The sequence below is a fragment of the Lonchura striata genome, chromosome 3 (genome assembly GCF_046129695.1).
Source record: "Lonchura striata isolate bLonStr1 chromosome 3, bLonStr1.mat, whole genome shotgun sequence".
NCBI classification, from domain to species: domain Eukaryota; kingdom Metazoa; phylum Chordata; class Aves; order Passeriformes; family Estrildidae; genus Lonchura; species Lonchura striata.
In genome coordinates, this window is record NC_134605.1 from 917,474 (window position 1) to 932,352 (window position 14,879).

The 14,879-nt window shown below is 38.5% G+C and overlaps 1 protein-coding gene across 1 annotated transcript in view; it reads right to left on the reverse strand.

Annotated features, from left to right (window-relative positions):
• The window catches only part of WDPCP (WD repeat containing planar cell polarity effector), a 148,702-nt gene that overhangs the window by 37,310 nt on the left and 96,513 nt on the right, over nt 1-14,879 (reverse strand). Inside the window, exons 14-15 of the mRNA XM_021555836.2 lie at nt 8,629-8,692; nt 2,684-2,786 (exon numbers count right to left, since the gene is read on the reverse strand). Coding sequence (XP_021411511.2) covers nt 2,684-2,786; nt 8,629-8,692 — 167 coding nt within the window. The remainder of the gene's footprint in view (nt 1-2,683; nt 2,787-8,628; nt 8,693-14,879) is intronic.

Below are 14,879 nucleotides of genomic sequence, written 5' to 3' on the forward strand. Positions count from 1 at the left end.
TGGAAGTCCGAGTTTGAAATATATTATGCTTGAAGTGAGCCCTGTACACAGAAACATCTTGACACATTAAATATATCTGGGGCAAGATGGAGTGCTCTCAAAGGCTTGGGAATCAGCCAGAAGCACTGACTCATTCAAGAAGTGCTGAGCTGAGGTTTGGGGATGGGCTGCTCAGGAAATTTTATCAGATATTGACATATGACAGTAGTTCACTTTATAAATATACATACATACATATATATATATAATATATATATATATATATATATATATATATATATTTTTTTTTTTTTTTTTAAGACATGAGCTGTAGAGGTGTCCAGTATAAGCTCAATAGCACTGATTGCACCTTGCTGCCTCTCTTTGCTTAGGTTATTCTTGTAAAAGTCTGAAGTGGGTGTTCAAGAAGTCTGGGGAGAAGTGTGACCACTGGTGAACTGAGTGGCTGCCAGCTCCAGAGAGCAGGGACCAATTGAAGAGGAGTGGGTTTGGGAACAGGGGACACAGACTTGTTTGAAACTGCATTTTAAAACTTCTGGCTCTGGCATGATTCTTTTCTCCCCCTCTCAAAGTATTAGAAAAATACAGCAGTTTACATATAAAGCACTCATCATCTTTTGTTTTCATTGGGTCCACAAAGTTCAAACCTCATGTCAACTTTTTTTGCCAACAACAGTTTCTGAAATAAAAACATAATTAGAAGGGACATTGGAATAAAGAATAACAAAACAAAACCTGTGGCTGAGATTTCACATGTTTAAGGTGAGATTGAAACAAACTCATGGGAGATTCCTGTTTATTTTCATACAAAATGAATTGGATGCAAATTCATTGCTGTTTAGAGAATGAATCTCAGTGACAGTTTGTCCCTGGGGGCATTGAAAAGTACTTTAAATCATCCTGATAGTTAATTATTCAGCAAAAGTCTTTATAATATAAAATGACTTTAATAATTTATGCTAATGGGGCATTGCAGAGGTAACCGTAGGACTGTCTGGAGGAGGGGAAGACTGTGTGCCTGCACATTTGCTGCTGAATTTTAGTTACACGTGTGTGTAACTACATGACTACTACACAACTACTTCCTTGACATGCAAGGAAGGCATCTGTGGTCACTCTGTTCTTTTCCCTACCCCTCTCCCTGCATGTGCATCTACAATGCTACAAAAGGCTCTCACTGAAATGATAAATAGCCCAATTTCAGAAATCAACTAATCATGGTTGTTTGCAAGGAATTAAATGAAGATACAGATTAGAGTTTAAATGTTCTGGATTAAGTGTCAGAGAATAGATAATGACCAGATGTAAGTCTTGGGTATATTTTCAAGTCCTTCAGTTACATTTGCTGCAGCACATAAGTGTCTAAGAAGTAAATTAAGAGAAAGCAAGGGAGATGTAACTGCACACTTTAAGTGCCCATTAAGAGATGACCTAAGGTGTAATTTTTTTTTAAGTGGTGAAAGGGCTTGCCCAAAAGCCCAGTTAAATTGGAAAAATAGCTTTAAGTGATTTGAGCATGAAAATTAAAGACTCTGAAGAGAAGAGCTCAGGAGAGGGACTGCTTGATTCCTGCTCTGCTGGACAGGGAAGGAGGTGCTACTGAATTGCAGTAGCCTTGAAAGTCATGGATTTATGCAATCTATAGAAATAGGCACATAAATGCATATATGGCCTCTGCATTTCTAGGTTCTGGAATGGCATTCACTTGTATGCTCTGGGCAAACAGGGAGATGTACAGTTCTAAAAGAATCCCATGTTACCCAAGATCTCAAAGGTTTTGTGACTCTGACTCACAAAAAAACCTTCTGAGCTTTAATCCTATTCTACTTCTTGGCATGGGATAAGGACAAAAGCTCAGTGCTTTCCTCTAATGATGCAGTAGAATAAGCAAAAACAGAACTGTGCAGATTTTAAAGAAACCTTTTTAGGCTCTGTGGGTTTTCTTCCCTTTGTCTCCAGTGGAGATCAGCTCCCCAGACAGAGACACTATCTGCTTGGTTCATGCTATAAGGCATGAAATCAGAATGGTCTCACGTGCTTGCATACATCTCTTCATGTCAATTCAGAAGAAACACAAGGAGAAAGTGAGTGAGTTGTGAGTTCCCCTGCATGAAAAGTCATCTGTGTTTTAGCTGTTAATCTCACGCTGCAACTTTAGCATCGATATTCCTTATGGAATGACAAGAACCCCACTGCATGCAAAGCTGCTGCTTTAAAGGCAGGATGTGAAGCTGTGTTCACATCAGTAAATGTTCCATTCGAGTGCTGCCAACGTATCAGTGCTGGATGTGGCTCCAGTGTGCACCAGCAAGTATTTAGAGGTGAGTCAAATTGCCATGCCTGGCCTTAAATGTTGATATGAACAAAGATTTTCAGATTCAGTCCCTTACCTCTTGCACTCAGTTCAGTTTGTACAGCCTGAACTTTCCTTTATAGCCACAGTATAAATCTTCACAGCTATCCTCACATGGGTACTGAAAGGCAAAGCTGTGTGATTTTTATAAGCCTCCTTCTTTAGTTAGGAGTAAAAATACTGTTCTTTAGTCACAAATGAAAATCCAGTCTCACTGTCAAAGAAAACAATGCAATCCAAACAAGAACCCCTCTACAAATATAACAACATGTTCTACAGGATAAGTATTGATTAAAACAAAAGGGCTTTTTAGACACCATTAATTCTTACCAATTCCAGTAGTTATTGATTCTGCATCAATGTCATTAGCCTTTCTCTTTGCCACTTCAGCTAGGGCAAATTCACCCTTATCTAGAGCAAGGTAATGGATGTCCTTTGGAAATAAAGAAGAAAAAAAGATTAATCTAAAATGAATCTCAAAGGAGCAACAAAAGGGATTTTGAAAGAAAGAAGTTCTTTTATTATTTAGATCACAAACACAGATGGAACTGATGAACCTACCATTACATTTTAATTCCCTCCAACGCAAATATATTTCCTTACTTGTGCTGTTGAATACAGCAATGAATAAAACACTGACCAATCATGCACTGATAAAAGCAAAGCTATTGACTCAGTGTATGAAAGAAACCAACCTGTCTACTTTTAACATAACTTCTGTTGAATTAAAAGAACATTGATAGAGGTGGCTCTGTGTAAAGCAGATCTGAAGTATTGGAGCTCTCCTGGCTGGCAGCCTGTATTTGGAGTATGCTAAATGCAGATGTGGTGCTTAGAGACATGGGCTAGTGGTGGGCCTGTTAGTAATGGGCTAACAGTTGGACTCAATTACCTTTGAGGCCTTTTCCAACCTTCATGATTTTATGATTTGAAGGTTTCTAAGTTTTAGGGACTAATTTTTGTTTGAATGTTGTCATACACTCACTGTTGGAGGTCATTACCTTCACCTCTCTGTGGCTAGGGGCTGATGGTCCTCCCTGGGCTGATATTGGAGGTAATAAGAGCAACAGTGGCTGCTCAGTGGTTTTAACATCCACGGGGTTGGCATTATTCCTGAGTCACTCCTGAGCAACAAGGGGCTTTCAAAAAAATGTTGTCTAGCATGAATAGTTACTAATATTCTGGATCTGCCCCATTCAACCTGGCCTGAAGCACTTCCAGGGATGGGGCAGCCACAGCTTCTCTGGGTGACTTCTGTTCCAGGGCCTCACCACCCTCACAGGAAAGAATTTCTTCCAAATATCCAACCTAAACCTGCCCTCTGCTAGTTTAAAGCCATTCCCCTTTGTCCCGTAACTGCATGCCCTTATCAAAAGTAAGGATTTTATAACATATTAATATTTGAGGTGAAAACCACCTGCACTACATACAGAGCTCTTTGTGGGAGAATATATTCCTGTAGACAAACTACACTCTCACTGCCCTTGGTTTTGGTCCTCGAAAAGCAAAAGTTTATTTTTGACCATTAATCAAGAGACAATGAATCCCCTTCTCATCTGGCATCACACACACATGGTGTGCTGTGCATGAACTGTGAAACAGAAAGTGAGGAAAAGTCCAAGAACAGTTGGCAAAGTTTCTTCCCCCACTACTTTGGTGAAGATGCCATTTAACATCCAAAGATTTGAACCATTCCTTTGTTTTGCAATCCATCTGCTTGCAGGATTTTAAAGGGAAAAGGAAATACTGACCTCTGCATGCCATAAAAGCAACCATATTCTCCCTAATGTTAAAGATTTCAGGTGAAAATCCTTCTTGATGTGAGTTTACTGCCACCTGCATCTATATGACAGAACCTCTTACAGGAAAGAAAGTCACATTTAGATGAAAAAAGTGAGAGTAATAGTGTTAGGAGAAAGACATGCTGGTTTCAGCAACCCCTCATTTAACGACAACAACAACAACTTTAAAACAAAACTGAAAGTCTTAGAGAAACAGAGATGATTATGCAGGAAAGCCAGATTTGCAGGATCTGAGAGCCTGCAGGACACAGCAGTGTCTTCTCATCACAAACACAGGTGTGACTAAAAAAATGTGCAAATGTCTTGGAGCAGAGTAATGGGTTATGAACTTGTGGTGAACTCTGTATTTCCTCTCTTTGTAGGTCTAACTTGGTTGTCAGGAGAAAATGGCCTGAGCAGCAAGGTATGATTTCTATGAAGATTAAACAGCAGATACTGTCGCCTTATTTAGATAACAATAGAAAACCCAAGGGCTCTTGGACAAGTCTGAACTTAGAGAGATTTGGATGTACAGGCAGACTTATTTTAAATACATTCTGACAATGTTTAATGATTGTCTTTCTGTAGCTTAAACTATGAGAAGTATTGTATACCTCTGTGCAATTTCAAATAATAAGCTTGAGGATGGAGTGGAAACAACTGCAGAAAATGATGAGGTTTTGTCACTGAAGAGCTTGTGCACTCTGTGCATCAAAGCAGCTGTTATTTCAGGTCTCGTTTGAATTAAAAAATGTAAAGATGTTACATATCATCATTAACTAACAGGTGCCTTGTAAGAAATAAAGTTTAGCAGAAGGTTGGTAAGTGGCTTGCTTTGTTGTTCCTCAAGCTGCTGCTCATGAAGACCAATACAAACAATAGCCTTTGCCTCATCTCTAAACCAGCTTTAGAAAGAAAAGATTACAGATATGAAATCTCCTAATTAGACCATTTCAGATAGAATTTAGGTGTTTCTCTTTCAAATAAACCAGCAAAAGTGGATTTTTCTAGGAATTTATACCTCTTTGAGTAGATTAAACTAGAAAACTTAAAACCAGCAAAAAAAGAAGCACCAGATTACAGGGTGCTTTAAAGAATGACAGGGGGGAAAAAAAGGAACTAAATTATCTGAATATTCATGATGGATTTTTTCACACAATTACCTAAGAATTTATAAGTCCAAAGATCACATCTCTCTCAAACACGACGGTGACAAAAAAAACCAAATTCCAGCTGCTTATCAGGAGCTTGCTGAAAGAGCTCTATTTTATCATTTAACAGTTTGCTTACTTTTTGGACTTCTTTCCTTTCCCCCTCACCTTTGTGACTCACAGAGCTGGCTGTTGGTGAGTAAAAGCCATTTAAACACAACGTGCATTTGTCTATAGGATATTTCTGGGCAACACTCCAACACTTCTTCGAAGCATGCACTTTCCTCATCAGTGTATCACCCAAGATCTGACAGTTTTATTAAAGTGTCTTTTCCTTGCAGTTTTTGCTACCTTTGGTACATGGGATGGCCTTTTGAATTTTCAGCAGCTGAGAGCTGGACTGCACTATAAAAGCATTTCAAGCTAACAACCTTTCCACTGCTTGATCTTTTCTGTCACAGATTGCATCAGTCACTGTCCAATAAACGGAGCTGTTGTTCTTGATATTATGTCCTTTCCAGTTTTTTTTTTTTTTTTTTTTGAACTTTGTAGGAGATGATATTAATTGATGGACTTTGATGTGACATGAGGGTAAAGCTCAGGGAGAGACACAGCAGTGGATGTGTCTTGCTATGGCATCATCTATGATGCTATAGCTATAGTTTTAAGCCTTTTTTGTTTTTTCTTTTTCATTTCTTTGAAAGAAATTAGCCCTCAGATGGCAGTCTCTCAAATTTTGCAGTCTCAAAACAAACAATGGGAATTCTGTAGAGCCCTGTTTGGTGAACTTGATGCTCGGGGTAAATTCTCTAAGAATTTAGAGACATTTTCTTAGAAGTCAGGTGATGAGTACTCAATGTTTGCATTCTCCTCAACCTCTGTTACATCTATTCCTCCCTACCCTTTCCTTTTTGTTCCTTCTCTGCTCCTCTTTAATAAACAGATTTTTCTCTTTCTCATTTTCCTTATGTCAACAGCTATCTTTATTTAGACTACTATCTCTTCTTGAAATCCCATTAACTTAATTTGGAAGAAGGTGATGTGACTCCTAGAGCTATCTGAGGCTTTAAAAATGGATAAAACTGCTTTAAATATATGCAAAATCAAATTGTACATTAGTAATTGCATTTTGCCCTACATAAACAATATTTAGGAACCATTCAGTATTAAGCAGAAGTGAGGGATGCACAACCCTTGCTTATAGAAGCATTGTTATACTAATACCTACAAGGACTGTAAGGTTTTAGGGAACAGGTTATCTAATTTTCACATGGTATTAAGCACAATGAAGCCAAATTCCCTAGAAATTACCACGGCACAAATAAATACTCTTAATGACTTATGCAAGTTTAAACTTCTTGAGTCCTGTACTTAGTGGGCTTGCAGCAGTACCTCGTTGGCTTATTTTAAAATTTGTTCATTAGTGACTGACTTAGATGATGAATTAGCAACAGGACATTTCCCCAGAGGAGGCAGGGATGTGTGCTGCTTGTAGCATAATTTAGGGACAACCATGAGGAATTTCAAAGGTAATGCAAGCAGAAGGAGGACATTAAAGAACTGGTTTTGATCTCACAATGACATAAGCCAGGAGGAACTCTTCAGGAATACATGTTTATGTTTCAGGGCATTGGTGGGATGGAAAATGAAGAGTAGGTGTTGAGAGAGGAAAGGAAAGGCAAAGAGTAGGAAAGGATGGAGTTAACTGCTTTGTGAACATTGAAACTCCTCTTGAAGAAAGCTGGAGAGACTTTTTGGTGAGGGTAGAACATGTATATTGTACCTGGTGACTGTAGCACAAGAACTCAAGGGGGAAGGTTTTATGTGGGGGGGTATTTTGTTTGTTTGAGGAGCTGATAAACTGTTAAGTATATATTTTATATACCTGTGGAGCCAGGTACTGACAGTGCCTCCCCCTCCCATCTTAAACACCCAGCACTGGTGCTCCCTCAATCCTGCCATCTGCAGAGAGAAGGGAAGAGACACATAGAAAATGCTCTCATAAGAGAGGACATTTGTTCTGTCAGAATGGCCAAAATTAGGGAGTATTTATTATCTGTACACTGGGAGAGCCCTTGACAAAAAGCTTTAATCTGAATCTTATATGTGAAGCTTTAATATGAATTATATGTGGCTGCAGCAGTGCTTAGCATGATTAGGTATAAAATTTGTGCTGAAGAGGTTTCATTCAATAAAGAAAAGGAAAGAGATGATCTAAAAAGGCAGAAAATCAAGGGGAGTAAACACAGAACATGTAATGAATTTCCTAAAAGTCTGACATTTCCATCACATTCTTTTGATGCATACTTAGGAAAGTTTATCGCAGTGTTCACATCTTTCTAATTAGATGGAACAAGGCAGATGATTAGAGCCATGAAAAAAAACATCAAAAGGTTCACACAACTTTTTATATAATTAGAAGGGAATTTTCATAACCCCTAAAAGCAGGATTTAATTGTGTAATTTAACATACAATTTAAATATCAAGATCAAACTAGCAGGGCAAGTGACTTAATGGGATAAATGATATTAACATCTAGTGTCAAAGCTTAATTTAAACAACAGAATGTCTTCATTATGCAAAAGAGTCAAGCAAACGAATCGTTCAAAGGGCCTTTTTTTCAACAAGCCCTTTCCTATTGTTTCTTTGAAAACAATGAAATCAGCTGTGGAGCAGCAACATGCTGAGAGACTAGGAGAGCACGACTGGCTTTGTCCATCTGACCTCACTGTGACATTGTGGTGCAAGATCTTATAAAACAAGAACCTCCTGCAGTGCTCACACAGAGGACCTTTTAAGAGCTGGTTAATTTTACTTTTGTGGCTAATTAAATGGGAGGGGGCAGAGAGTGCATGAAATGTTAAAACCCTTGTGTTGATGCTGCTGAGCTTTGTTGTTTTAAAAGCACCAGCAGAAGCGTTCATAATTTGTCACTTTTCACAAAACCCCAAGAGACAAACTAGGAGCATTCAGGATCCCCAGGACATGGACAGCTCTTGTGTCCAGGACTCAGCAGTGGGACTTAAAGGAACAGATTAGAAATGCACAGGCTTATTAGTGTGAAAGATGACATTCACCCACACCAGGTCAGATGAAGAAAGGGAAAGTTTAAAAACATATACAATAATTCCTGGAAAATTAAGAATAGCCTGTAGGCCATGCTGGGGAAGATGTCAGTGACTGAAGATACTCAGTTCCTACTGATGAGTTTCACGATGGCAAAGGTAGAACAATTCTTTCCTCAGTATCTGCCCAAGGCTGCAAATGACTGGAACTGTTTTAATGCGTGCAGAGCTGGCAAATAATATCCTCCAACAGCCTCTGTCTCCAGAAACAACTCACCATGAACAGGTCCCGAGCACCGATGTCAACAGCAAGCAGAAATGCTTTTTCAAACCTCTGGTACCTGAAAGAAAAAGGAAACACATCACTTGCTGAGGCCAGCTGAGGAGCTGCATCAAATTTTGCTCATGTACAAATTCCTTCAACGCTCACCAAAAGTGATGCCAAAGCTTTACAGGGGAAACCTGATGGGCTCACACTCAGATTGCAGAACTGTGGGGTAGGACAGTGACTACCCTTCACCTCCTTCATTGTTTAGAACCTTCACCAAGTGGTTCAGTGTTGAGCCCCATCAGATCTGCTGGAATCAAGACTGCACTGGCAAATGCTAATCCAAATCGAAAATTCTGCACTGGGTTAATGTCTCTCACTATTTTGTGACATTGTATTATGAGAAAGTGATTCTATCTGTACACATTTCCTCCACTGCACACTTTTAACTGTTTAAAATTAGCTATCAAAATAGATCCTGTGATTATTTTTAGACATGCAAATACCCCAATTTTATTTCAGCTGTGGTAGAAGATTGATTCCATATAGAAAGGTTTTGTATTTGTCTCATTACAAAGTGGGTAAAATTCCCTTTCCACCTGTTAACAATTTCAACACTGGATCATTGTGGACATTTGAGGTTGGAAGGGGATGACTTCTTTGCTCCAGTGGGGGGGAAAAAAAAAAGCATTGTGATTTCTCAGGGTGAGAAAGTGTTAGGCTGTGCTTGTCAAATGAATATTGTCAGCCAGCATCCCGTGGGTGCCAGAATTTGTAGAGCTCAGTACCTGGGTGGTGGCACAGCGGGCAGCACTGCAGCTCCTCCCAGGCTGCTGTGGACAAGAGGAAAGGTGGGAATCCTCCTTCCCTGGCTGGGTAAATAACCCCACATGAGAATCCTGGCCACAGGAATCCTCAGCTCCCTTCCTCCTCTCCTCCAGCACACACTGGGGAGGATTCACCAGATGGCAACACGGAACCAGAGAGGACTTTTCCTCAAGGAAGAACATTCGTGAAAATAAGGTACAATAAGTTAGCTTGAGTAGAAAAGGAAATGCACTCTCCAGGTGAGGTTCCTAGGAGCTGAGTGGGGAGCCCTTCCCTCCCTAAAGCTAATCTCCCTGCTGGGCTTTCCAAGTACTAATTTGCAGCCCTCCTCACAGAACCAGTTTAAGGGAGGGGAAGAGATAAATTAAATTAACCTCTTGATTGCCAGGGAACAGGCAGTGCACCCCCACTTCCTCATGCCTGCCTGTGCAGCTGAAGTTTTCAACATGATTCCTGTGACAGATTTTCCATCAAAATACATGGTTTTGCAATGATGCTTTTGAAGCTATACTTTAATTAAGAAAAATAATTACATGTTAAAATATGTGTATCTTGGACAGCTGTCATGTTTATATTTTTTTCCTGGCATATTTTTTTTTCCCATTATGGATTAAATACACAGTCTTAATACTTAGAGAGGAAATTGGAAACTGAACAGAAACCAGCAATGTGACTGGCTAAAAAGAATGTCTGTATCATTATTTTGTATTTCCAAAGCTGTCACTACATGGACTATTTGAATGACATTCACTTTAGTCAAGGAAAAAATGCCTGCAACCAAAAAATATAAAATAACTTTCTCATTTGATTGACTTGCAGAACAGAATCATGGCCTTAAGCTGTAATTTCTTTGCAGTTTCACAAAGATTTCAATTATTTTTCCTTTAATCAACATACATACTTTAGTCTCATTATGGCCCCTATTCATAAAAGTGTGACATTAACTCTTTATTTTCAGATCTGTACTAAGGGAAAAAAGAGAAAAAAGACTATCTATAAAATGCTCTTTACAAACCAAGTGTTGCAAATAGCAATCACATTTATTTCATAAATTATTATAAATTGAACTGCTTTAAAAGAAGGCAGATGTTACAAAGAAGAGTGACAAACTCTTTTTGCTTTATTTAGGCCAATAGTATTCAATCAGTCAGGAATATCCAACATTTTTTAACCTAACTTTACAAGAAGATAACTGTTATTCTGAAACCTTTTATTATGAAAATTTTTTTGGTTTTAATGTATAGAAACCATTAGAAAGAGGTCTACATAGCACGAGACCAACCTCAAGCTAATAATATCTGTTTTATAAGCACGTTTTATCTTAGGATATTTATCTTACTGTTGTTAGCACACTCACTTATCAGTTTATCAGCTCCTCAAACAAACAAAATACCCCCCAAATAAAAGCTTCTCCCTTTTGTTCTTGTGCTGCAGTCACCAGGTACAACATTTGCTCTCTGAAATGGAATCTGCAGGGCCCTGGTGTTGAGCAGCATCTTCCCACCCCTCCTCCTCCTCACCTCTCACTGCCTGGCTCACAAAAACTCCAGCAATCGAGGCTGATTTGACTCTTGAAAAGCAGAGATAAGGAAATCCACCTGCAAACCATGAAGTTCAGCCACTTGTCTGGTCAAAGTGACAGGCAACAGAAATATGACCTTCAAGATCAGAACTCCGAAACTGCGATTAACTACGTAGGACACATAGGAAAACATTTCCCTGCAAGCCATTTAGTAGGTATAAAACTAAAGAATACTGTTATTATATGCATTTTGTATGTATTCTAAAAAGTATAAAAATATTTCTGTTAGTATGGGTAAGGAAATCAAGGGGAAATGGGACTAATAGAACAACAGGCATGTAGGTCAAAAATGGTCAAGGCAGAAGAGGAATCCAGACTTGCTTTCCATGGTGAAGTGACAAACCTGCTGCCTGCCTGTATTTTGGGAATATGACTTAACTGAAAAGATGCCAGAAAATAATTTAAAAATAAAATAAAATAAAATATATAAGTAATAAAAAAATATAATATTATGCGTAACTTCAGAAAGGCTATTCTGTTCACTGGCATGAATAATAAGTGAATTAAATGCTTGGGATTTCCTTCTGTGGGAGGTTCATAAATACAGTATTTTAAACACTGTTGATCAAAAAAATGTGTATGGATTGCAGCATGCAGAGAAGGGACAAAAAGTCTCTTTGGTTTTTAGAAAATGTTCTACAAATATGTAAAAAGACAATTTTTTTTTCATCTGTATTCTACAACCCCCAAATTGAATGCGGTCACTTAAAGATAGAGATATATTTTTCAGACTGAAAATGGTCAACTTGCAAACATTTAACATTTAACTTGAAAAAATATTTAACCATAATATTTAAGTGTCTTGTAAGACCTCCAAGAACCAGGAAAATAAAACAAAAATTACGTGGAGGGAGGAGGAAGGGAAGGGAGAGGGAGCTCATGCAGGCAAGCAGTATAGTGCAGAAAAGATGGAAACATTTCTTTAGGGACTAGTTACAACCAACAAGCCTTCTTAGACATGCTCATCGACCATGTAAGCATATTCCTTGTGCTGGGCTGATAAAGGAGGGCTGCAGCAGCTTTTTCCTTGTCTTCAATAAGAGTACACAACATTTAGAAAATAATCTGCAGAGGAAGAGCTGTGGCACAAATAATATTTATAAGGCAATCCATTTTAATGGAAGAAATTTCAGAGTCCTCCTCATCTCACAGTCCAATCAAGAGTGATATGCATTCAAAAAGTGGATATTAAATATGCACTGAGCAAACAGAACAGGAAAAAAATGAATATTGAAATAATTTACATGTAATCAAACTACACTGAAATTAAGTTTTAATTGTTCAGTATTCCATGATGCATATGCAGATTTTAAAGTATTCAGAATATCAATCAAGTGTTTACTTACATCAGGCAATTGTATTTAAGCATACAAAACAGATGATGAAAATATGTTCAATCAGCTACACCTCCCAACATTTACTGCTGGGTTTACGTGATCACTTTTAATTCAGTTATTTCATTTAATATTTCAATTTAATAGCTCATTCTTTCATTCAATTTCTAGGCATCTTGCCCATTTCTTAAACACAATAATAATAATTATTCATAAAAGGAGCTGTTTCCTCATAAATTCTCATATCAGCAATTTTTGGAACAGAAATGGTTTTCATGCTTTTTTCCCCCCTCAAAATATGTTGTTATTATCTGAAATATTTTCCTTTTAAATTAGACAATATTCAAAAAAAGAATAACATCTGCAAAATGACTCTGAACTCCATTCTGCTGGAATTCCAAGCCAGAATAATTAGAGATTATCAGGTTAAAGAACCTAAAAATTGCGTGGCTGGGTTGCTAAGTGGTTGATTTAAATGGGGACAGATTAGTTTTTCACCAACTGTTGAACACAACACCACTGATTTAGGCATGCAGCTGTATGTCAGCTTCAGAGCCTGTTTACAAAACCAGGGCTAAAAGGACTTATATATTTCACAGGAAAAATTCTCATGTGTAATGGTCCTTAAAATGACAACCCTGAAATTCTGTTGAGCTCCAATAAGATACTTTAATGTAAAATCTCAGTAAATTCTGAAGACTTAGACTGCTGTGTAATCCATTGTATATAAAGTATAGTATTAGTCAAAGATTTATATCCTGCATTTTATACTGAATGCTGAAAAAGGGGTATTTAAGAGTTCCTGGAGACGAATAAAATACATCAGCACATATTTTCTTTAAAAAAACCCAGATAAACAAACAAAGAAACTCAATTTAAGCAAATGCCAACCAGAACCCAAAATGATTCTACCCTAATGAGTTCAGTAGGACGGCCTAGTTTAAATAAGGTGGTTGTAGACAACTGGATGCAGTCTGAAGACCAGGAACTCTCCAAAGAACCTATTTTGTGCTTCCTCCTGCCCAGTAACTCTTGCTGCTCCCCAGAGCACCCTGGCAGAGCATCCTGCAGACAAGGCTGTCCTCCTCCCAGCCCAGGTGTGAGCAAGGGGCCGTGTGGACCATGCACGTGTCTTGATTGGCACAGCTTCCGCCTGCTGAGCTGTCCCTGTAGCTTTTTGGGACATAGATAACCTCCTGCATTCTATTTAACCCCGGCTGGTTGCTGATTTCCACAAAACTTGCAGGCATTTGCTTATTTCTGAGACTTCTACCCTCTGTTAAATGGGCTGAGGTTCCCCAGAGATCCTGGAATTTAGCAGGGAAGTGGCAGAATGGGTGCACTGGAGAGCTCTGAGATGCCAGCAGTATTATTTTGCCAACCTGCTGCTATTATGCCACTATGCATTTAGATGATGAGCTCTTTTGAAGAGGACACCCAAACCTCTGAGGAGGGTTCACAGCCTGGTTACCTTCTGAGATACCGACCAAGAGAAAGTGCTGCAGAGCACACCAAAGGCTAATGGAAAAACAGCCACCGGGTCTCTGTGTGGGTGAGTCAAGGGGATAAGCTCCTAAATTGTATCCCAAATTGTATTCTAGATGTAGGAGCTCTAAAGGTTGTCCAGGTATAATCTATACATCCCTTCAGGCCCAGATTTAGCAAAGCATTAATGCATGGGTTTATGACCTATAATTTTCCACGGGCCCTAAATATGGGCATGTTAAGTGAAGTGCTGGGTTTGTGGCCTGAGTGACTTGTTCAAACAGAAATCCCCTATGGAACCTTTCAAAGGTCATACACAAATTGGTCTCAGGTAAAGGCAGTGAATAACCATGAGAAAATACAGTATACAAATACAAAAATACAAGTGTCTCAAGGCACCCAAAATTTCAGTCATTTGAAAGATCTCTGACCTAAAGGAAGTCCACCCATAGCTTTATAGATTGTTTGGTGTAGAACTGAATGTCCTTCACATCAAAGGGTACCCTCTGGTTTGAAGCAAGAAAGCAAACAAGCAAACCAAATTAAAAAAATAGGAAGAAAGAGAAAGCTAATAAGGGGAGCCAGACAGAATGACTCTCTGGCCAGAGGAAGCCCTTGAGGGCTTTAACTGGTTGTGAATTTCGAGGTCGTTCCCAAACCAACCATGAAAAAAGTTAATAATCATTGTATGTTGTTCCTATCTTCTGGGGTGATATTCTGCTCTAGAAAACCAATATATATTCTTGAGTGAAATAGTTCAGGTGACTCTGCCTTACACACTGCTCAGGACAGAATTTGGAGTCAGACTTTCAATTAATTTTTGAATAATAAGTGATCACTTAATAATAAGTGATCATTTTAACCTTTAAAATACATACTTAGCAAGAAAGAGTTTACATGTATGAAATATTCTAGAAAAAGTGTGGGTCTAGGTATAAATGAAGATATGTCATTTATTTATTGAACTTTGCTGAAATTAATTATAAACCAGCACTCTGGATCTGCCTTATACCTACACTGAAGAAACATTT